The 16,908-nt window shown below is 37.0% G+C and overlaps 1 protein-coding gene across 13 annotated transcripts in view; it reads left to right on the forward strand.

Annotated features, from left to right (window-relative positions):
- Positions 1 to 16,908, forward strand: part of BTBD10 (BTB domain containing 10) — a 69,229-nt gene that overhangs the window by 38,479 nt on the left and 13,842 nt on the right. For 6 of the 13 annotated variants that reach the window (XM_079787739.1, XM_079787746.1, XM_079787749.1 and 3 more), the window contains 4 exons: positions 5,010 to 5,206; positions 8,523 to 8,808; positions 12,114 to 12,216; positions 13,813 to 13,933. In XM_079787739.1, coding sequence (XP_079643865.1) covers positions 5,053 to 5,206; positions 8,523 to 8,808; positions 12,114 to 12,216; positions 13,813 to 13,933 — 664 coding nt within the window. In that variant the 5' untranslated portion in view covers positions 5,010 to 5,052. Of the gene's footprint in view, positions 1 to 1,209; positions 1,292 to 5,009; positions 5,207 to 8,522; positions 8,809 to 12,113; positions 12,217 to 13,812; positions 13,934 to 16,908 lie in introns of all 13 variants that reach the window. The other 7 variants (XM_079787743.1, XM_079787742.1, XM_079787737.1 and 4 more) reach the window with 3 other exon arrangements.

The raw sequence follows: 16,908 nt of genomic DNA on the forward strand, positions 1-16,908 counted from the left end.
TTGCTGTGGCTATTTGGGGTCTTTTGTGTTTACATGTAAATTTTAGTATTATTTGTTCTGTGAAAAATGCCATTGGCATTTTGATAGGGGTTGCATTAAATCTGTAGACTGCTTCGGGTACTATGGACCAGCGGTCGCCAACTCGTGGTCCGTGGACCAATGGTGATCCGTGAGGTCCGAAAGGCTGGCGACTGCTGCTGTGGACAGTTTAACGATATTAATTCTTCCTGTCCAAGAGTATGTGGTATATATTTCCATTTATTATATATCGTTTTCATTTTCTTTCTTCAATGTTGTACAGTTTTTTGGGTATAGATCCTTTACCTTTTTGGTTAAATTTATTCCTAGACTCTTTGATGTAATTCTAAATGAAATTGTTTTCTTAATTTCTCTTTTTGATAGTTATTGGTGTATAAAAATGCAACTGCTTTGTGAATATTAATTTTGTATCCTGGTATTTTACAGAATTCACTTATCAGTTCAAATAGTATTTTGGTGGAATCTTTAAGGTGTCTTTCTATATATAGTGTCATTTCAGTTGCAAATAATGACAGTTTACTTTTTCCTTTTCAATTTGGATGCCTTTTATTTCTTATTAGAGGCCTGGTGCATGAAATTCGTGCAGGGGGGGGGAATGTGTCCCTCAGCCCAGCCTGCACCCTCTCCAATCTGGGACCCCTCGAGGGATGTCCACCTGCTCATTTAAACGGGCAGTCAGACATCCCTCTCACAATCCAGGACTGCTGGCTCCCAACTGCTTGCCTGCCTGCCTACCTTCCTGATTGCCCCTAACTGCTTCTGCCTGCCAGCCTGATCACCCCTAACCACTCCCCTGCCAGCCCGATTGCCCCTAACTGCTCTCCCCTGCAGGCCTGGTCACCCCCAACTGCCCTCCCCTGCAGGCCTGGGTTCCCCTCAACTGCTCTCCCTTGCAGGCCTGGTCCATCCCAACTGCCCTCCCCTGCTGGCCTGATCGCCTACAACTGCCCTCCCTTGCAGACCTGGTCCATCCCCTGCTGGCCATCTTGTGGCGGCCATCTTGTGGCGGCCATCTTGTGTCCACATTGGGGCAGCCATCTTGTGTTGGAGTGATGGTCAATTTGCATATTACTCTTTTATTAGATAGGATTATTGTGGCTAGGACTTCCAATACTATGTTAAATAAAAGTAGTGAAAGTCAACATCTTTGTCTTGTTCTTGATCTTAAAGGAAAAGCTTTCAGCTGTTCACCCTTGAGTATGGTGTTAACCCTTGAGTTGGTGTTTGCCATCTATAGCTTTATTATGTTGAGGTATGTTTCTTCTATCCCCACTTTTCTGAGTGTTTTAAATCATAAATTGATTTGGGCTTTTTTCCAAATACCTTTTCTGCATATATTGAAATAACAGAATTTTTATTCTTCATTTTGATTATTTGTTAATTGTTTTGTGGATATTGAACCAACCTTACATCCCAGGAATAAATCTTTCTTGATCATTGGAAATGATCTTTTTAATGTATTGCTCAATTCAGTTCCCTAATGTTTTGTTGAGGATTTTTGCATATATTTCATCAGAAATATTGGCCTATCATTTTCTGTTTTTGTAATGTCTATCTAATTTTGATATCAGGATAATGCTGGCCTCCTAAAATGAGCTTGGGAGCCTCCCCTCCTTTTTAGTTTTTTGGAATAGTTTGAGAAGGATAGGTGTTAATATTTCTTTGAATGTTTGATAAAATTCACTCCTGAAGCCATCTGGTCCAGGACTTTGGTTTATTGGGAGTTTTTTTTTTATTACTGATTCGATTTTATTAGTTTTCAGTCCCTTCAGATTTTTTGTTCCTTCCTGGTTTAATCTTGGGAACTTGTATGTTTTTAGGAATTTTTCCATTTCTTCCAGGTTGTCCAATTTTGGGGGACATATAATTGTAGTATTTCTTGTAACCTTTGTATTTGTGGTGTCTGTTGTCACTTCTCTTTTATTTCTGATTTTACTTATATGAGCTCTCTTTTTTTCTTGTTGAGTCTGGCTAAAGGTTTATTAGTTTTTTTATGTGTCCAAAAGAACCAGCTGCTCATTTCATTGATCTTTTCTATTATTTTATAAACTATTTCATTGGCTTTTGCTTTGATCTGTATTATTTTTTCCTTCTCACTTTGGGCTTTTTCTTTTTTGTTTTTAATATATTTTTATTGATTTCAGAGAGGAAAGGAGAGGGAGAGAGATAGAAAAATCAATGATGAGAGAGAATCATCAACTGGCTGCCTCCTGCACACCCGCCCTGGGGATCAAGCCCGTAATCTGGGCATGTGCCCTCACTGGAATCGAACCGGGACCTCCTGGTTCATAGGTTGACACTCAACCACTGAGCCATGCCAGCCAGGCTTTCATGACAATTTGATTTTGAAGGTCTGATTCAGAGTGCATTCCATGTGGGAATGAAAAGAAAGGATAGAAGTGTGTTATGTTTTTAGCGTTCATTTAAAATCGAAACAATATTTCAACAGAATGAACTTCATCTTTCAGCTACAGAGATGTCTGGTTGAAATACTTTTTCAATTAATCAGTCTGCTTGGACCTTACTCAAACTGAACATTTATCTTGCATTTGCCTTAGTTGTAGTTGTGTTTGTATATCGTTCATTAAGTTATCAATTAGATTTATATTTCGAGAACGTACTTATCACATTTAAAACTTAGCAGCTAGAAGAATTTGAAGACTTACTCTTTTGAATATACGTATAATCCTTGCTATATTTATATAGATTCCTTTCTTTTCCCTAGTCTTGGACATGAACCAGGAAATTCATTGTTTCTAATCTATAAAGTTTTTAATGTAAATGCAGTAGGATCTTTTTATTTGTTCTATTGCAAGAAAAAGAGAATGTTCCAAAGTTGCAATCCTACTCTGATCTTTTTCACTAGAAAGAAGGTGGGAGTAGAGTTTTTATTTTCTGTCAGTTTATAAGAGACAAATGACTGATAAAGGCTAATAGGTTGGTTGCTTCTATTTCCCTAGAAGTAACTCTTGGGTAAATACAAAGTCAGCCTTTTCTTTTGTCTTTATAGTCTGTTACAGTAAAGTGATAACTGATTTTCATAATGAAAGAAATCACATTTTAGTGGAAGATTAAATTTTCAATAGTGAAGGAGAGCAGTGTAATATGGAGGGGGCACTGGAATAAATCAAAAGGCTGGTCAGCTTATTCAGACTTCATTTAATCTTCATATTAATGTTAGAGAGTATGGTAAATGGGATCTACATTTTACAGATGAGGAAACTGAGCTTCCAAAATGATAAGTAATATTCAAAAAACCAAGCAATTAACTATTAAAGAACGTTTTGATTTTAAATCTTTACTACACTAAAGCTATGAAGTTCCTTCTGTTTATTCTATTTCTAGAAAACACTTTAATATTTTAAAATTACGAACCAGGGTATATGCCAAAATGGTAAATTTCCAAAATACCTTAGGTCTGGCTCTCTTGTTTTTGTTACTGTCAATTTTCCTGCCTTTAATTTATTCTGATTAAAATCTTATCTATTTGTCAGTGCCTAATTTACCAGTGGTTAATCCTAATCTGCATTGATTTCTTCTATTATCTTAAAACATTTATTATCTATCATTCATTTGTTACTTATATTCATATTTGAGATATATTTAGTCATTTTATACTTGAAATTTGGGATAATTCTTGAATCATTTAAATTTTTACTTGTTCATGTGTTACTGAACACATCAGGCTCCTTGAGGGAGCTTCTCTACTGGCATGTAGCACAGCATTATACACAGAGTACTTAATAGCTTAATAAATAATTGTGTGAATGAATTTTGTCAACTAGACAATTTTAGTTAATCATCAGTCTCTGTTATTCACTTCTCATGGGCAAATTTACTCTATACATGATGTTTTAAAGTTTTAAATTCTATGACTTTACACAGCTGATGCCGATAAGCTTTGTAGACAAATGCTTTTTAAAATGTCAGAAAGAGTTCAGTCAAAATAAAAATAGTTTATTGAAGTTAGCGTGTAGACTTATTTTATTTGGCAGAGAGACCAGTTACTTTGCCCCATATCTCAGAAAGAGTTCAGAAGTTGGTGCTCTTTTCTTTCTTTTTTTCTCCCACAATAAAAGAAATAAAGCCCTAGCTGGTTTGGCTCAGTGGATGGGCATGTCAGCCTGCAGACTGAAGAATCCTGGGTTCGATTCCAGTCAAGGGAACATGCCCAGGTTGTAGGCTCTATCGCCAGTGTGGGATGTGCAGGAGGCAGCCGATCAATGATTCTCTTATCATTTATGTTTCTCTCTCTCTCTCCCTCTCCCTTCCTCTCTGAAATCAATTTATATATATAAGAGCCCAGTGACCAGAACGGTGGAACGACCAGAACGACTGGAACGACCGGTGGCTATGACGTGCACATTGGCCCCACCCCCGGCCAGCCCGGCCCCGGATCGGCCCCCAAAACCCCAATTGGGGGTGGGGCTGTCTGGCCAACGGCCCGCTGCCCTTCCTGCTGGCCCGGCCCGATGGGCCCCCATTGGGATGGGCCAGCCGGATTCCACCCATGCACAAGTTCGTGCACTGGGCCTCTAGTAAAAATATAAAAAAACATAATTAAAACTTAAAAAATAAGATAAAAGACATAAAAACATTTGAGCAATATTTAGGCAATTTGGGTGGTTGTTGTTGCTGCTGCTGCTGCTGCTGCTGCTGCTGCTGCTGCTACTGCTACTGCTACTGCTGCTACTGCTACTGCTACTTACTAAAAAATCAACTAACCTTTCTGGGCTTTAGTTTTCTTATCCTAAAAAAATCAGTTGGATTATGTGATCTTTAAAGATACAGTGCTCCAGATTTTATAAAACCTAGAAGTTTGAGATAAATTAGGCTTATTTCAGGGATTGTAAAGTAGCATTTGATTCTTGCCCTTTAAGATATTAATAGTTTTATGTTAATTTATTTTTTTGAAGTGTTTGTATCTCATGTTCTACTTTTATGGTTAATTTTATTTTGTAACTTATTAGTACTCCCTCACGTGTTGCTAAAGGAGTTGTTGACCACACCAAAATGAGTCTACATGGTGCTAGTGGGGGACATGAGAGATCAAGAGATAGACGACGGTCAAGTGACAGATCACGAGATTCATCTCATGAAAGAACAGAGTCTCAGCTCACTCCTTGTATTAGAAATGTTACTTCTCCAACACGACAGCACCATGTTGGTATGTAGATGAACTAACCTTCCTAACAATTTTTAAGCATGTGCTTACCTTTTTAAAGTAGTAAGGATAATGAATTGTGTCTAATACTTCAGAGTAAAATTAACTTGTTACTTTTTTTTTTAACTTGTTACTTTTATTTAGTTGCTTCTATTTTAGTTTAGCTTGGTTCTTGCTGTGAAAAAAAAAAAACCCAACTTATTAAATGAAACAAAAATGAACATTTTAAAGAATCTGGGACAGACTTATAAAAGAAATAACTTGAAAAGCCTTTGTAATTGTGATATCTAGATTTCAAATTTTTTTAAGTTGGTTTTTATCTTATGAGATATATAGCAGTAATTTATTTTAAAGTAGTTTGTATATTATTGTAATAATAAATTTACTATAAATATCAATAATAAAATTATCAGTAATTGTCATTATTGATAGGGATTCTTGGTTAATTATCCTGGATAAAAGAAATTGAAAGGTAGAATACTCATCAGAGTAACTTATTTTAATTTTTGACAATACATCCTACCTAATAATAGACAAATATGCAAATTGACCATACCCCCGCTACACCCAAGCCATGCCCACCAGCCCAAGCCACGCCCACCAGCCAATCAGGGCGAGTATGCAAATAAACCGAACCAAGATGGCTACAGCCACCGAGAGCAAGGTTTCCCAGGCAACAGAAGGAAACAAGCTTTCCGCCTGCCCTTGACAGGCCTAAGCCTCCACTCAAGCTACAAAGTTTCAATTATAGAAGGTAAACAAATTCAAACAGAATGGCAGCAGCCACGGAGCTGGAGAGACCAGGCCAGGGTTGCCCGCGGTAACGGAGAAAGCAAAGCTTTCCGCACACCCTGGCCGGGCTCAGGCCTCTGCTTAAGGCTACAAAGTTTCAATTATAGAAGGTGAATTAACTCAAACAGAAATGGCTGCCGGTGGAACATGCAGGAGGCTTGGCTCCGCACCAGGCTACAAAGTTTCAATTGTAGAAGGTAAATAAATTCCAGATACCAGTGCTTCCACTTAGGTCGCCAGGGGGCGTGGCTGGCCTGCAAACCACCACAGGCCCCTTGCTCAGGCTGCCCCAAGCCCCAAGGGAACCCCCACCCTTATCTGGGACACCCTTCAGGGCAAACCAGCTGGCCCCCACTCCTGCACCAGGCCTCTAGCCTATCTAATAAAAGAGTAATATGCAGATTGACCACCACTCCAACACACAATATGTCTGCCCCCATGTGGTCAAAGATCCTGCCCCCATGTGGACACAAAATGGCCACCACAAGATGGCCATCAGGGGAGGGCAGTTGGGAGGCACCCGGCCTGCAAAGGAGGGAAGTTGGAGGTGATCAACCCTGCAGGGGAGGGCAGTTATGGGTGACCGGGCCGGCAGAGGAGGGAAGTTGGGGGCAAACAGGCTGGCAGGGGAGCAATTAGGCATCAATCAGGCTGGCAGGGGAGTGGTTAGGGGGTGATCAGGCTGGCAGGCAGAAGCGGTTAGGGGCAATCAGAAAGGCAGGCAGGAGAGCAGTTGGGAGCCAGCAGTCCTGGATTGTGAGAGGGATGTTCGACTGCCCGTTTACGCCTGATCCCACCTGGTTCGGGCCTAAATGGGCAGTCGGACATCCCTCGAGGGGTCCCAGATTGGAGAGGGTACAGGCTGGGCTGAGGGACACCCCCCCCTCCGTGCACGAATTTCATGCACCAGGCCTCTAGTTTAATAATAAAAATAGAAGATGAAAGAGAAAGTGTGAAATGTTTGCTTTCTTGGCAGGTAGCTCAGGTCTTTCTCTTCCTGTCCATTGCTGTAAACCAGTGGTGGGGAACCTTTTGTCTGTCAAGGGCCATTTGGATATTTATAACATCATTTGCAGGCCATACAGAATTATCAAATTAAAAATTATGTTGCTATGAAAAAAGCCCCTAAATTTATTGAACTTTGAGTCCCGCCTGCAGTTGCTTTGGCAGGGTCAGACCAAATGATATGGCCCTTGGGCTGGACATTCCCCACCCCTGCTTATAAATGAACGCTATCACCCCAGGTAAATATGTGTGATTGTAAAGCACTAGTCTGAAGCAGAGGTATGTAAGCAATGTGAACTTGCTGATTTTCATTTTCCCCTGGGAAGGGACAAATTAAATACCTCGACTTACAATATGAGGTAGTTTCTGATAGTTATAAAGTAAAATCATTTCTATTAGGATCGAAGTATGTATAGAAGTTGTCAATATCTAAGTAGGTCCTTAGAGTCAAACTAGTACTGATAAGTAAAAAAAAAAAAAAAAAAGTAAATAAGAGATTTAGTTTGTTATATGCAAAGTTCAGCATATGGGAAGATAATGAACTGATATAATTATTTTATTACGTTAACAAATTCTGCTTTTGGGATGCTACCAGCATTGTGGAAACAGGCAATAGAATGGAGGTGTCAGAGTATCTCTGGAGATACTGCAAATCTAATTATATAATCAGTAAAGCTGTACAGAGTGTTCTAAGTAGCCTGAGTCATAGAGGAATTTGGCAAAAGCTGATGAAACTGAGGGGATGGAGGTACATTTTTAGGTCACCTTTTAAGTGTGATCTAGCCTGTAAAGGAAACTTAATTGTAAAATCTCAGTTTTAATTTCTCCCTTATAGAATATTGGAACCTACCTATTAAAATTATAAATAGTAATTATTTGATCCTATAAAATTTGTAGCAGTGTTTATTCAACAAACATGAAAATGAAACGAAAGCAATATATCATCAGCTATTAAAGCCACTTAATTTGGAAGACATTAAAAGTCATTTGAAAAAATACTTCTTGCTATCCTTATTGAAATTTTTTTCTTCTCTCAGACCTTCCTTTTGTGAAATAAATAACTGGTTTCGAAATGCCTTTATTAACACAGCGAGATTCCAAAAGTATGAATGCTTTAGTATTTGGGGGAGTTTAAAATTGGTATTCTTACTAATCTTTTATTAACTTTCAATGCTTACTTATTTGACTTGTGATTCTGCTCCTCTTGGGTTTCTATATATTGTTAAGTAGAGTAGTAACATAAAATTTACCTTAGTTTTGATCTTAGTCTGGGACAACATTAGTAAGGTATATACATCTTTTTTAAATTCTACAAAGATTAATTATTTTAGAAAATCTTTTGATATTTTTATTCCTGGGAAGTAAATTAGTATTTATGGTGTTCTGTGGAAATATTATTTCAGATAAAAATGCAGGAGTGTTGTGATTTAAAACAACTTTTCTAAATAATTTTAAAAGATATATGGATCTTGAATTTTTTAAAAGAAAATTTGCATAACTTTGTTTAACATCTTTATTTCAGAACGAGAAAAAGATCACAGTTCCTCTCGTCCAGGTAGTCCTCGTCCTCAAAAAACATCTCCAAATGGTTCCAGTAGCAGTGCTGGGAACAGCAGCAGAAATAGTAGTCAATCCAGTTCAGATGGTAGCTGTAAGACATCTGGGGAGATGGTGTTTGTGTATGAAAATGCAAAAGAAGGTGCTCGGAATATAAGAACATCAGAACGAGTGACACTAATTGTGGATAATACTAGATTTGTTGTAGACCCATCCATTTTTACTGCACAGCCAAATACAATGTTGGGCAGGTTTGTATTATTGTAGTTCTTTGTATTATGAATTTTAAAGCACTTTCACATTTGATTTTTCCATTTAAATTTACAATAACTCTCTGTTGGGATGTAGTGTTCCTGTTTTACAGATGAAAGAACAGAGCTTTTGAAGGTTAAATACCTTGCTCAGGTTAATACAACTAGAAAGTGGTAGAGCCATTTTTGTTTTGTTTTGTTTTTTTTGTTAATCTCCCCCCGACCCCCAGGATATTTTTCCATTGATTTTTTTTTTTTCTTCCCATTGATTTTTTTTTTTTTTTTTTTAGAGAAGGTAGAAGGGAGGGGGAGAGACAGAGAGAAACATCTATGTGAGAAAGACACATCAGTTGGTTGCCTCCTACAGGCACCCCAACCAGGGCTGGGGATCGAGCCTGCAACCGAGATACGTGCCCTTGACTAGAATCGAACTCAGAACCCTTCATTCTGTAGGCTGACGCTCTATCCACTGAGCCAAACCGGCTATCAGTCTTGTTGAAAGAGAAAAAAATCCAATTGTTTGGTTAGCTGAAAAGTCAGCATTTGTCAGTTTGATATCAATACTTAAAAAAAGGAAGGTTCCTTTTTTTTAAATTATTTCAGAGAGGGAGAGGGAGAGAGAGATAGAAACATCGATGAGAGAGAATCATTGATTGGCTGCCTCTTGCACGCTCCCCACTGGGGATTGAGCCTGCAACCTGGGCATGTGCTGGGAATCGAACTGTGACCTCCTGGTTCATAGGTTGATGGTCAACCACTGAGACACCTGGCTGGGCAAATAAAACCCGTTTACAAAATATAAAATGAAGGGTCATATATATGAAGTAGAAGTTTACACAAGGCAAAAAAAAATTTTTTTTAGGTTGCATATGAGTATTTGGGATATGTACATACTTTTGTGTGTGTGTATATGTGTGTGATTTGTCAGTGTCTCAATATAGAATAAATGCCAGCATATGACACTATACATTTTGAGTAGATATATATTTACTTTTAACATTTGCTTTGCATCTGTGAGTAGAGAAAGATTGGTCGGCTGCCCTCTGCACACCCCCTATTGGAGATCAAGCCCGCAACCTGGGCATGTGTCCTGGAATCGAACCTGGGACCCTTTAGTCCGCACTCTGACACTCTATCCACTGAGCCAAATCAGCTAGGGTGGCTTTTTTAGTAGCATGGGGGAGATTATTTGATGCTATTAGGATGACTTGACATTATTAATACTTTATTTTTTATCTGCACTTTAAAGAAACACAGTTAAAAAGTAGACATTTGGCCCTAACCGGTTTGGCTTGGTGGATAGAGCGTCGGCCTGTGGACTGAAAGGTCCCAGGTTCGATTCTGGTCAAGGGTATGTACCTTGGTTGCAGGCACATCCCCAGTAGGGAGTGTGCAGGAGGCAGCTGATGGATGTTTCTCTCTCACTGATGTTTCTAACTCTCTATCCCTCTCCCTTCCTCTCTGTAAAAAATCAATAAAATATATTTTAAAAAAAGTAAATATTTGATATTTTGCCTCAGTTATTAGGCTATGTTTTCTTAAAAAAAAAAAAAGATATTTCTGTGTGTGTCCATTATTGACCTGAAAAGTGTAATTTTCTCCTTTTGTAAAAAGTTCACGTATTAGAGAAAGTTGCATGACATTTGATTTCTGGAAGACTGTCCTTTTTACATCAATGAAGTTTCTTTTCATGTGAATTGAACAAAGCATATCTTTGGGGATGAAAATTAATATTCATGGGAACTATTAAAAAGCAGTTGTATTCTTTTGGAAATTGAAATAAAAAAGCTTTGTTCTTTATAGGTTTATGTGTTACAACAAAAGGGGAAACCATTTACATTGGGAAAGTGTTGAGTAGAGTACTTAGATCAGCCATATTTACTTTAGTAATGGTGGTCCCAGGTTTAGAGGGTCTACTTTTTTTCCCATGTAGTTAAGTACAATTTAAAGGCTATCATTGATTCAGAGATTATATCCTCCGAATTTTTCCTTGTTAGAATGTCCTGTCTTTTATGAAAAGATAGTGATAGCGGATGGTACATAATGCCCTTATTTATGAAAACAAAACTTTGGCAGCCCCCCAAATTTGTTCTGAAATTTTGTTATCTGTGAAATGTTCAAATCTGGAAATCTGTGGACTAGATGTTTTTGGAGGAGGCTTTACTGTCTTTAATCACAAAAAGATTTCTTGGGAATAATGCATTAAAATTATTTTTTCTAAGGACACATTTTTCAAGTTGCTCTTTTCTACATGGTTACTGTTAAAGGCCAATAACATGACCTGAAAAAAATAAGTCCATTTGTATTTTTCTTACTTATATTTTAATTTAATATTAAGCCCTGCCCAGTGGATAGAGCACTGGCCTGTGGACTGAATGGTCATGGGCTTGATTTCGGTCAAGAGCTTGTACCTCAATTGCAGGCTCGATCCCCAGCCCTGCTTGGGGCTCGTGTGGGAGGTGACCAGTCCATGTGTCTCTCTCCCTCCCTTTCACTCTCTCTAAAAATCAATGGAAAAATATCCTTGGTTGAGTATTAACAACAACAAAATAATAAGAGCTTTTTACTCATTTGTTTAAACTTTTTATTATCTTCTTCATTCCTCTCTACTCTAGCATTTGATTACTTATTTTTCAATTCTAGAAAGCAAGTGTAAGAATTTTGAGCTAGATTTTTTACATTTGCAGTTAAGATTATGAAAAGTAAAACAGCTAACCTGCTTATACTATCTTGCTTTTTCCTAGTTTAGATGACTGTATGTGCTGCATATAGTATTAACTTTGCAAGGAAGATGGCAGGTTTAAGGAAGAGGCATAAACAACATGGTTTCCCTTTTTCTTTTTTCCTTCCTTCCTAATTAATATAAAAGTGACCTTTCCCCTCAATAATTGATTTTTTCCCCCTTCTGAGGAGAAGGAACTGGAAATTTCTTTAGCTTTTCAATTTTATCAATTGATATTATTTGCTTATGGGGAATCTACAGGTGTGGGTAAAAGTAGATTTACATTTATAATATAAATTAATAATAAATAATAAAAATAAAGTATCTGTTTCACATAGTCACAAATGTAAACCTACTTTTACCCACCCCTGTACACTACTGTTCCCTCCCATCATAAAGAAAATATTTTAAATATTACTTCGTTAAATACATTTATCAGGATAAATTTCTGATAAAAATTATTGAACTAATTTAATAATATAATTTAATACTTAAATTACAATTCCTTTTTTTGTGCATGGAATCAATTTTCCCTTTTGAAGAGTGTCTTAATGATATATTTCTTAATTACTTGCTATTATAGGATGTTCGGATCTGGCAGAGAACATAATTTTACACGTCCCAATGAGAAGGGAGAATATGAGGTGGCAGAAGGAATTGGCTCCACTGTATTTCGAGCTATCCTGGTAAATTTTTGTTGCTTATGTGTTTTGACTTAATCATATTCATGTGACTCCTTCTTGGTAAGTACTTGAATTGAAATCAGAGTTTGATTTGAATATCTTTATGGAGGTATGTAGGATATTGGTTTTTTTTTAAAAATATCATTTAATTCATCTTTATTTTAGTACATAATATTTAAATAAATGAATTTTAAGACTTTTGGGAAGATAGGATAGTGGGTGATTCATCTCTTAGGTCTGCATAGGCACTTCTTTCAAAAGGGTTTAATGTTAACATATATGGAGTCATGTTATTCCTCTCTCCTTAATTCTCTTAAATAAAATAAGTCAATCATTTTTTGCTACCTGAGAATGAATGTGGCTACTTGAATTCTAATATTTTATTGCACATAGCAATATGGATATTTATAAACATTTAAAATTAATCTCTAAAATGAATTTGTTAGCATCTTTGTTTTAAACCTTTATTTTTATTTTGCGATTTTAACCTTTTATTTTTGAGGAATATTTGTAATTTCCCTACTTGTAATTTCAAATCAGTGATAAAGATTTGATTATAGTGTGTGACAGTTTATGCCACAGTCTGAAAATACCATTTCCTCAAATAGTTTTGGGGAAAAAGAGGAGAGAGGATCTTAAGGTACAAGACAGGAAAAGTATAGTTGACCCTGGAATAATACAGGTTTGGTTCCACTTATAGGCAGATATTTTTCAATAAATAACTAGAAGCATTTTCTCATAATTTTGTTCATTTTCTTTAGTTTACATTATTATAAGACTAAAGTATATAATACAACATACAAAATATGTGTCAATTGACTCTTTGTTATTGGTAAGGCTTCCAGTCAGTAGTAGGCTATTGTTGATTAAGTTTTGGGGAAGTCAAAAGTTATACATGAATTTTCAAATGCACAATGGGTTGGTACCCCTAAGTCCGGCGTTGTTCAGGGTCAACTGTAATTGATGGTGATTGAATTGTTAGTACTTGGAGAAACAGTTGTGAATACCAGAAAATACCTTGTTTCCATTGATGCAGCAGCTTTGTGTTTCTGAGGCTCTGAACCTCGAGAACCTTGTGTTATTGTGGCTCTGAACTGCAAGAACCTTGAGGCAGATCTTAATTTGGGGGGTGGGGGAGAAATGCTTTTTCAGTTGCCAATACTTCCATTTGACCCCCAATGGAGTTGACAAGTAAGGAATATTTTCATAATTTAGCTATGGAGTAACATTATTTGTAATCCTGGGGCAACCAATAGATGTGTTTCTCTCACATCAATGTTTCTCTGTCTTTCCCTCTCTCTTCTACTCTTCCTAAAAATCAATGGAAAAATATCCTCACTAACTAAATATTCTTAAAAAACAACTTAAAAATATGTGGTAGTTATATAGAAAAATAATTCATGGGGGAAAATACATATGATTTAGCACGGAATAGTAGAGAGAGATGTAAATAATGGGGAGATTTCGATTTTTATCTTATCAGCTATTAAATAATTTTATGACTGGGTGAGTCAGTGAAGCAATTGGGCCTTAATAAGTTTTGGCTACCTCATGCTCCAGATGTTTTATTCATTCTTGCCTTTTTTTTTTTTTTTTTAGGATTACTATAAAACAGGAGTAATCCGTTGTCCTGATGGCATATCTATTCCTGAACTGAGAGAAGCATGTGACTATCTTTGTATCTCTTTTGAATATAGTACTATTAAATGTAGAGATCTCAGTAAGTATGCTCTTTCATGTGTGACTAGTTTGTGGAGTTATACTATATTGGCATGAAAAGGCTGAAATAATGCTATTTACCTAGACTTCAAATATTTAACTGAATTGTAAAGCATTCTAGTACCATGAAGATTATTTATGGAAATCTACAGAGGTGTTTATAAGCTCCATGTGCAATTTTCCAAAACTTTTTTCATCTTTTAATAGTTTATTTTTTTGATAGACTTTTCCGGATTTCCTCATTGACTGTTTTCCTCTATAATTTGTTGTTAATCTTTTATCTACCAGCTTGGGACCCCTGGCTTTGGTCAAGTGTGGTGTGTGGCTTAATTCCTCAGATCACAAAAACCAATATTTTAGAAATTTTTTGTACTTAGCCTGTAAGATAATATTCTGAGCCACTAATTCTCAAAACCAGTATTTGTCATTAAAGATCTTAGATTGAATACCTAGTCCTCATTTATACAAAGGGTTAAGGGACTTTGTTCAAGAACTTCAAACATAGTCTGAGCAAGGTCCAGAACTTTGGAATCTTATTTCTTTGATATTCTTTTCTCACAACTTTCTCAGCCCCCACCATTTCAACGTTATGTCATGCCTAAGAAGAAAAGGTGATTGATTATATATAGAAAAGTCAAAATAGTATATGAGAATTATCCAATGTTGACTTGATATTAAGTGGTTGGAGAAGTTCAGAGGAAGGAGTGGTTATTGTGGCCTAGGGGGTTTAGGGATGAGTCCAGAGGATACAGGTAGTAAAGAATGAATAGGAATGATTTAGAAAGAGTAGAGTAGGGAGGTCATTCTGAGAGCTGGGATTTTTAGAATAAAGATGCAAAATATGTACTTTGGAAATAACCTATTTGGAGCAGATACTTATGTCAGGACCAGAAGGAGACAGGAATAAATAGGTGGGCCAGATTATGAGAGGTCTTTAATCCAAACTAATGTTCTTATATTTTATTTTATACTAGAGGCCCGGTGCATGAAATTAGTGCACAGGGCAGGGGGGGGGGGGGTCCCCTCAACCCAGCCTGCACCCTCTCCAATCCGGACCCCTCAGGGGATGTCCGACTTCTGGTTTAGGCCCGATCCCTAAACTGGCAGTTGGACATCCCTCTCAAATCCGAGACTGCTGGCTCCTAACTGCTCACCTGCCTGCCTGCCTGCCTGATCACCCCTAACTGCCCCCTGCCAGCCTGATCATTCCTAACAGCCTCTGCTTGCCAGCCTGATTGTCCCTAACTGCCCCCCGTGCTGGCCTGGTCTTTCCAAATTTCTCCCCCCCTCCCCCGCTGGCCTGGTCATCCTCAACTGCCTCCCTCTGCCGGCCTCGTGACCCCCAACTATCCCCCCGCTGGTCTGGTTGCTCCCAACTGCCCACCCTGCCGGCCTGGTTGCCCCACGTAGCCTGCTGTTTAGTGGTTTGGTCGTCCCTCACTAACCTTCCTGCCATATTTGAGCCAAACTGACCCCACACAGCCTGCTGTTGAGTCATTTGGTCATCCCTCACTAACCCCCCTGCCAGCCTGGTCGCCCCACGCAGCGTGTGTTCAGTTGTCTGTCCGGTTGTTTCAGTCGTGACGGCCCCTGGCTTTTTATATATTAGGTTGCAATGGGAAGCCATTTTTAAAGTTTCTATAGCCTTATATTAGCCAGACATAATGGTTATCTTTATTACCTAAATTTAACCCTAGCTTGGCAGACTGGTATTATACCTTTTCAGAGATTGGTGTGTTGGAAACTGAATGGGAAATTTTATTTAAAATTTTTAAGGCATCTCTTGTATACTTAAATATAACTAGCCTTCTTCATGTTTAGTTATGAACTCTGAAAATTAGTGGTCTTAATAAGTCTCTCCCTAAGTACCATTTTATTTTTGCCAAACATTCCTTTAAGTGTCCATAAAAATATCAATAGGTGTGACAAAGCAGTGGATGGTCCAACTCAGTCCATTTCTATGTAAATAATATTTAAAAGTTTAAAGTCAAATTGTTGGACGTCTGGAACATACAACTGTAAACGAATAAAGTTGCTGTTTTTTCACATTTAAAAATGTTTTATAGTTGAAACCATGAGCATTCATTATTCTAATTATAGATCCTAGACTTTTAAGTTTAGTGTATTTTTTTCATGGGACAATTTTAACTTTACATAATTAGATGTTGAATTTTGGTGACTGTTGAATAAAAAACACTAGAATTTCTTACAGATGATTTGGATTTTAGTTCTGTAATCCTTTGGACATAGCTACCTTGTCGTCACTGTTAAGTTTCATTTATTTGTTATGGAATTAAGGGTAAAACCTTTATGTAAAATATATATAGTATGGTTTTTCTAGACTTCTGACTTTTAAGTAATACTTTATGTCTAGGTTACTTGCAATATATGTTGCTAAAATTTAGAGGTTCTCATAGATTATTAAAACAAAAATATATAGAATGTGAAGAAACAGAAATAGTCTTTACAAATATGAAAGGATGCTGTGGGTGTATAGCTTTAAATTTTTTTCCTGAAAATAAGTGCCTTTACTGACTATTGGAATGACACATGACATTAAAATGCCTAAGTTTGTCTCTTAACTTAAAAAGAAATTATACAAGTACTAAATGCATATCAAATAGAGAGTTCTCCATTTCTTGGGCAAATTACTTAAAACCTTGTTTCTTAGTTTCCTCATCTTTAAAATGCAGATGGCAATACTTACCTCACTAGTTTGTTGTGAAGATTAAATGAATTGTGCTTGACACAGTGTTAATAAGGGTTTGCTTAAAAAATAAGCAAAATTAGGAAATAAAGGAAACTTAAAAAAATATTAAAGGGTCATACTGTACTGTACATGCTATTTATATTTCACATGGAAAAATATATTGTGAATAACCATTAGTAAATATTCTTAAATAACAGATTTTTTAATGGTTACATAGTAATCATTTTCTGCATTTTTATTGAGCACTCACTTTATAGCAAATATTT

This window comes from Cnephaeus nilssonii (genome assembly GCF_951640355.1).
Source record: "Cnephaeus nilssonii genome assembly, chromosome: 13".
In the NCBI taxonomy this organism is placed as follows: domain Eukaryota; kingdom Metazoa; phylum Chordata; class Mammalia; order Chiroptera; family Vespertilionidae; genus Cnephaeus; species Cnephaeus nilssonii.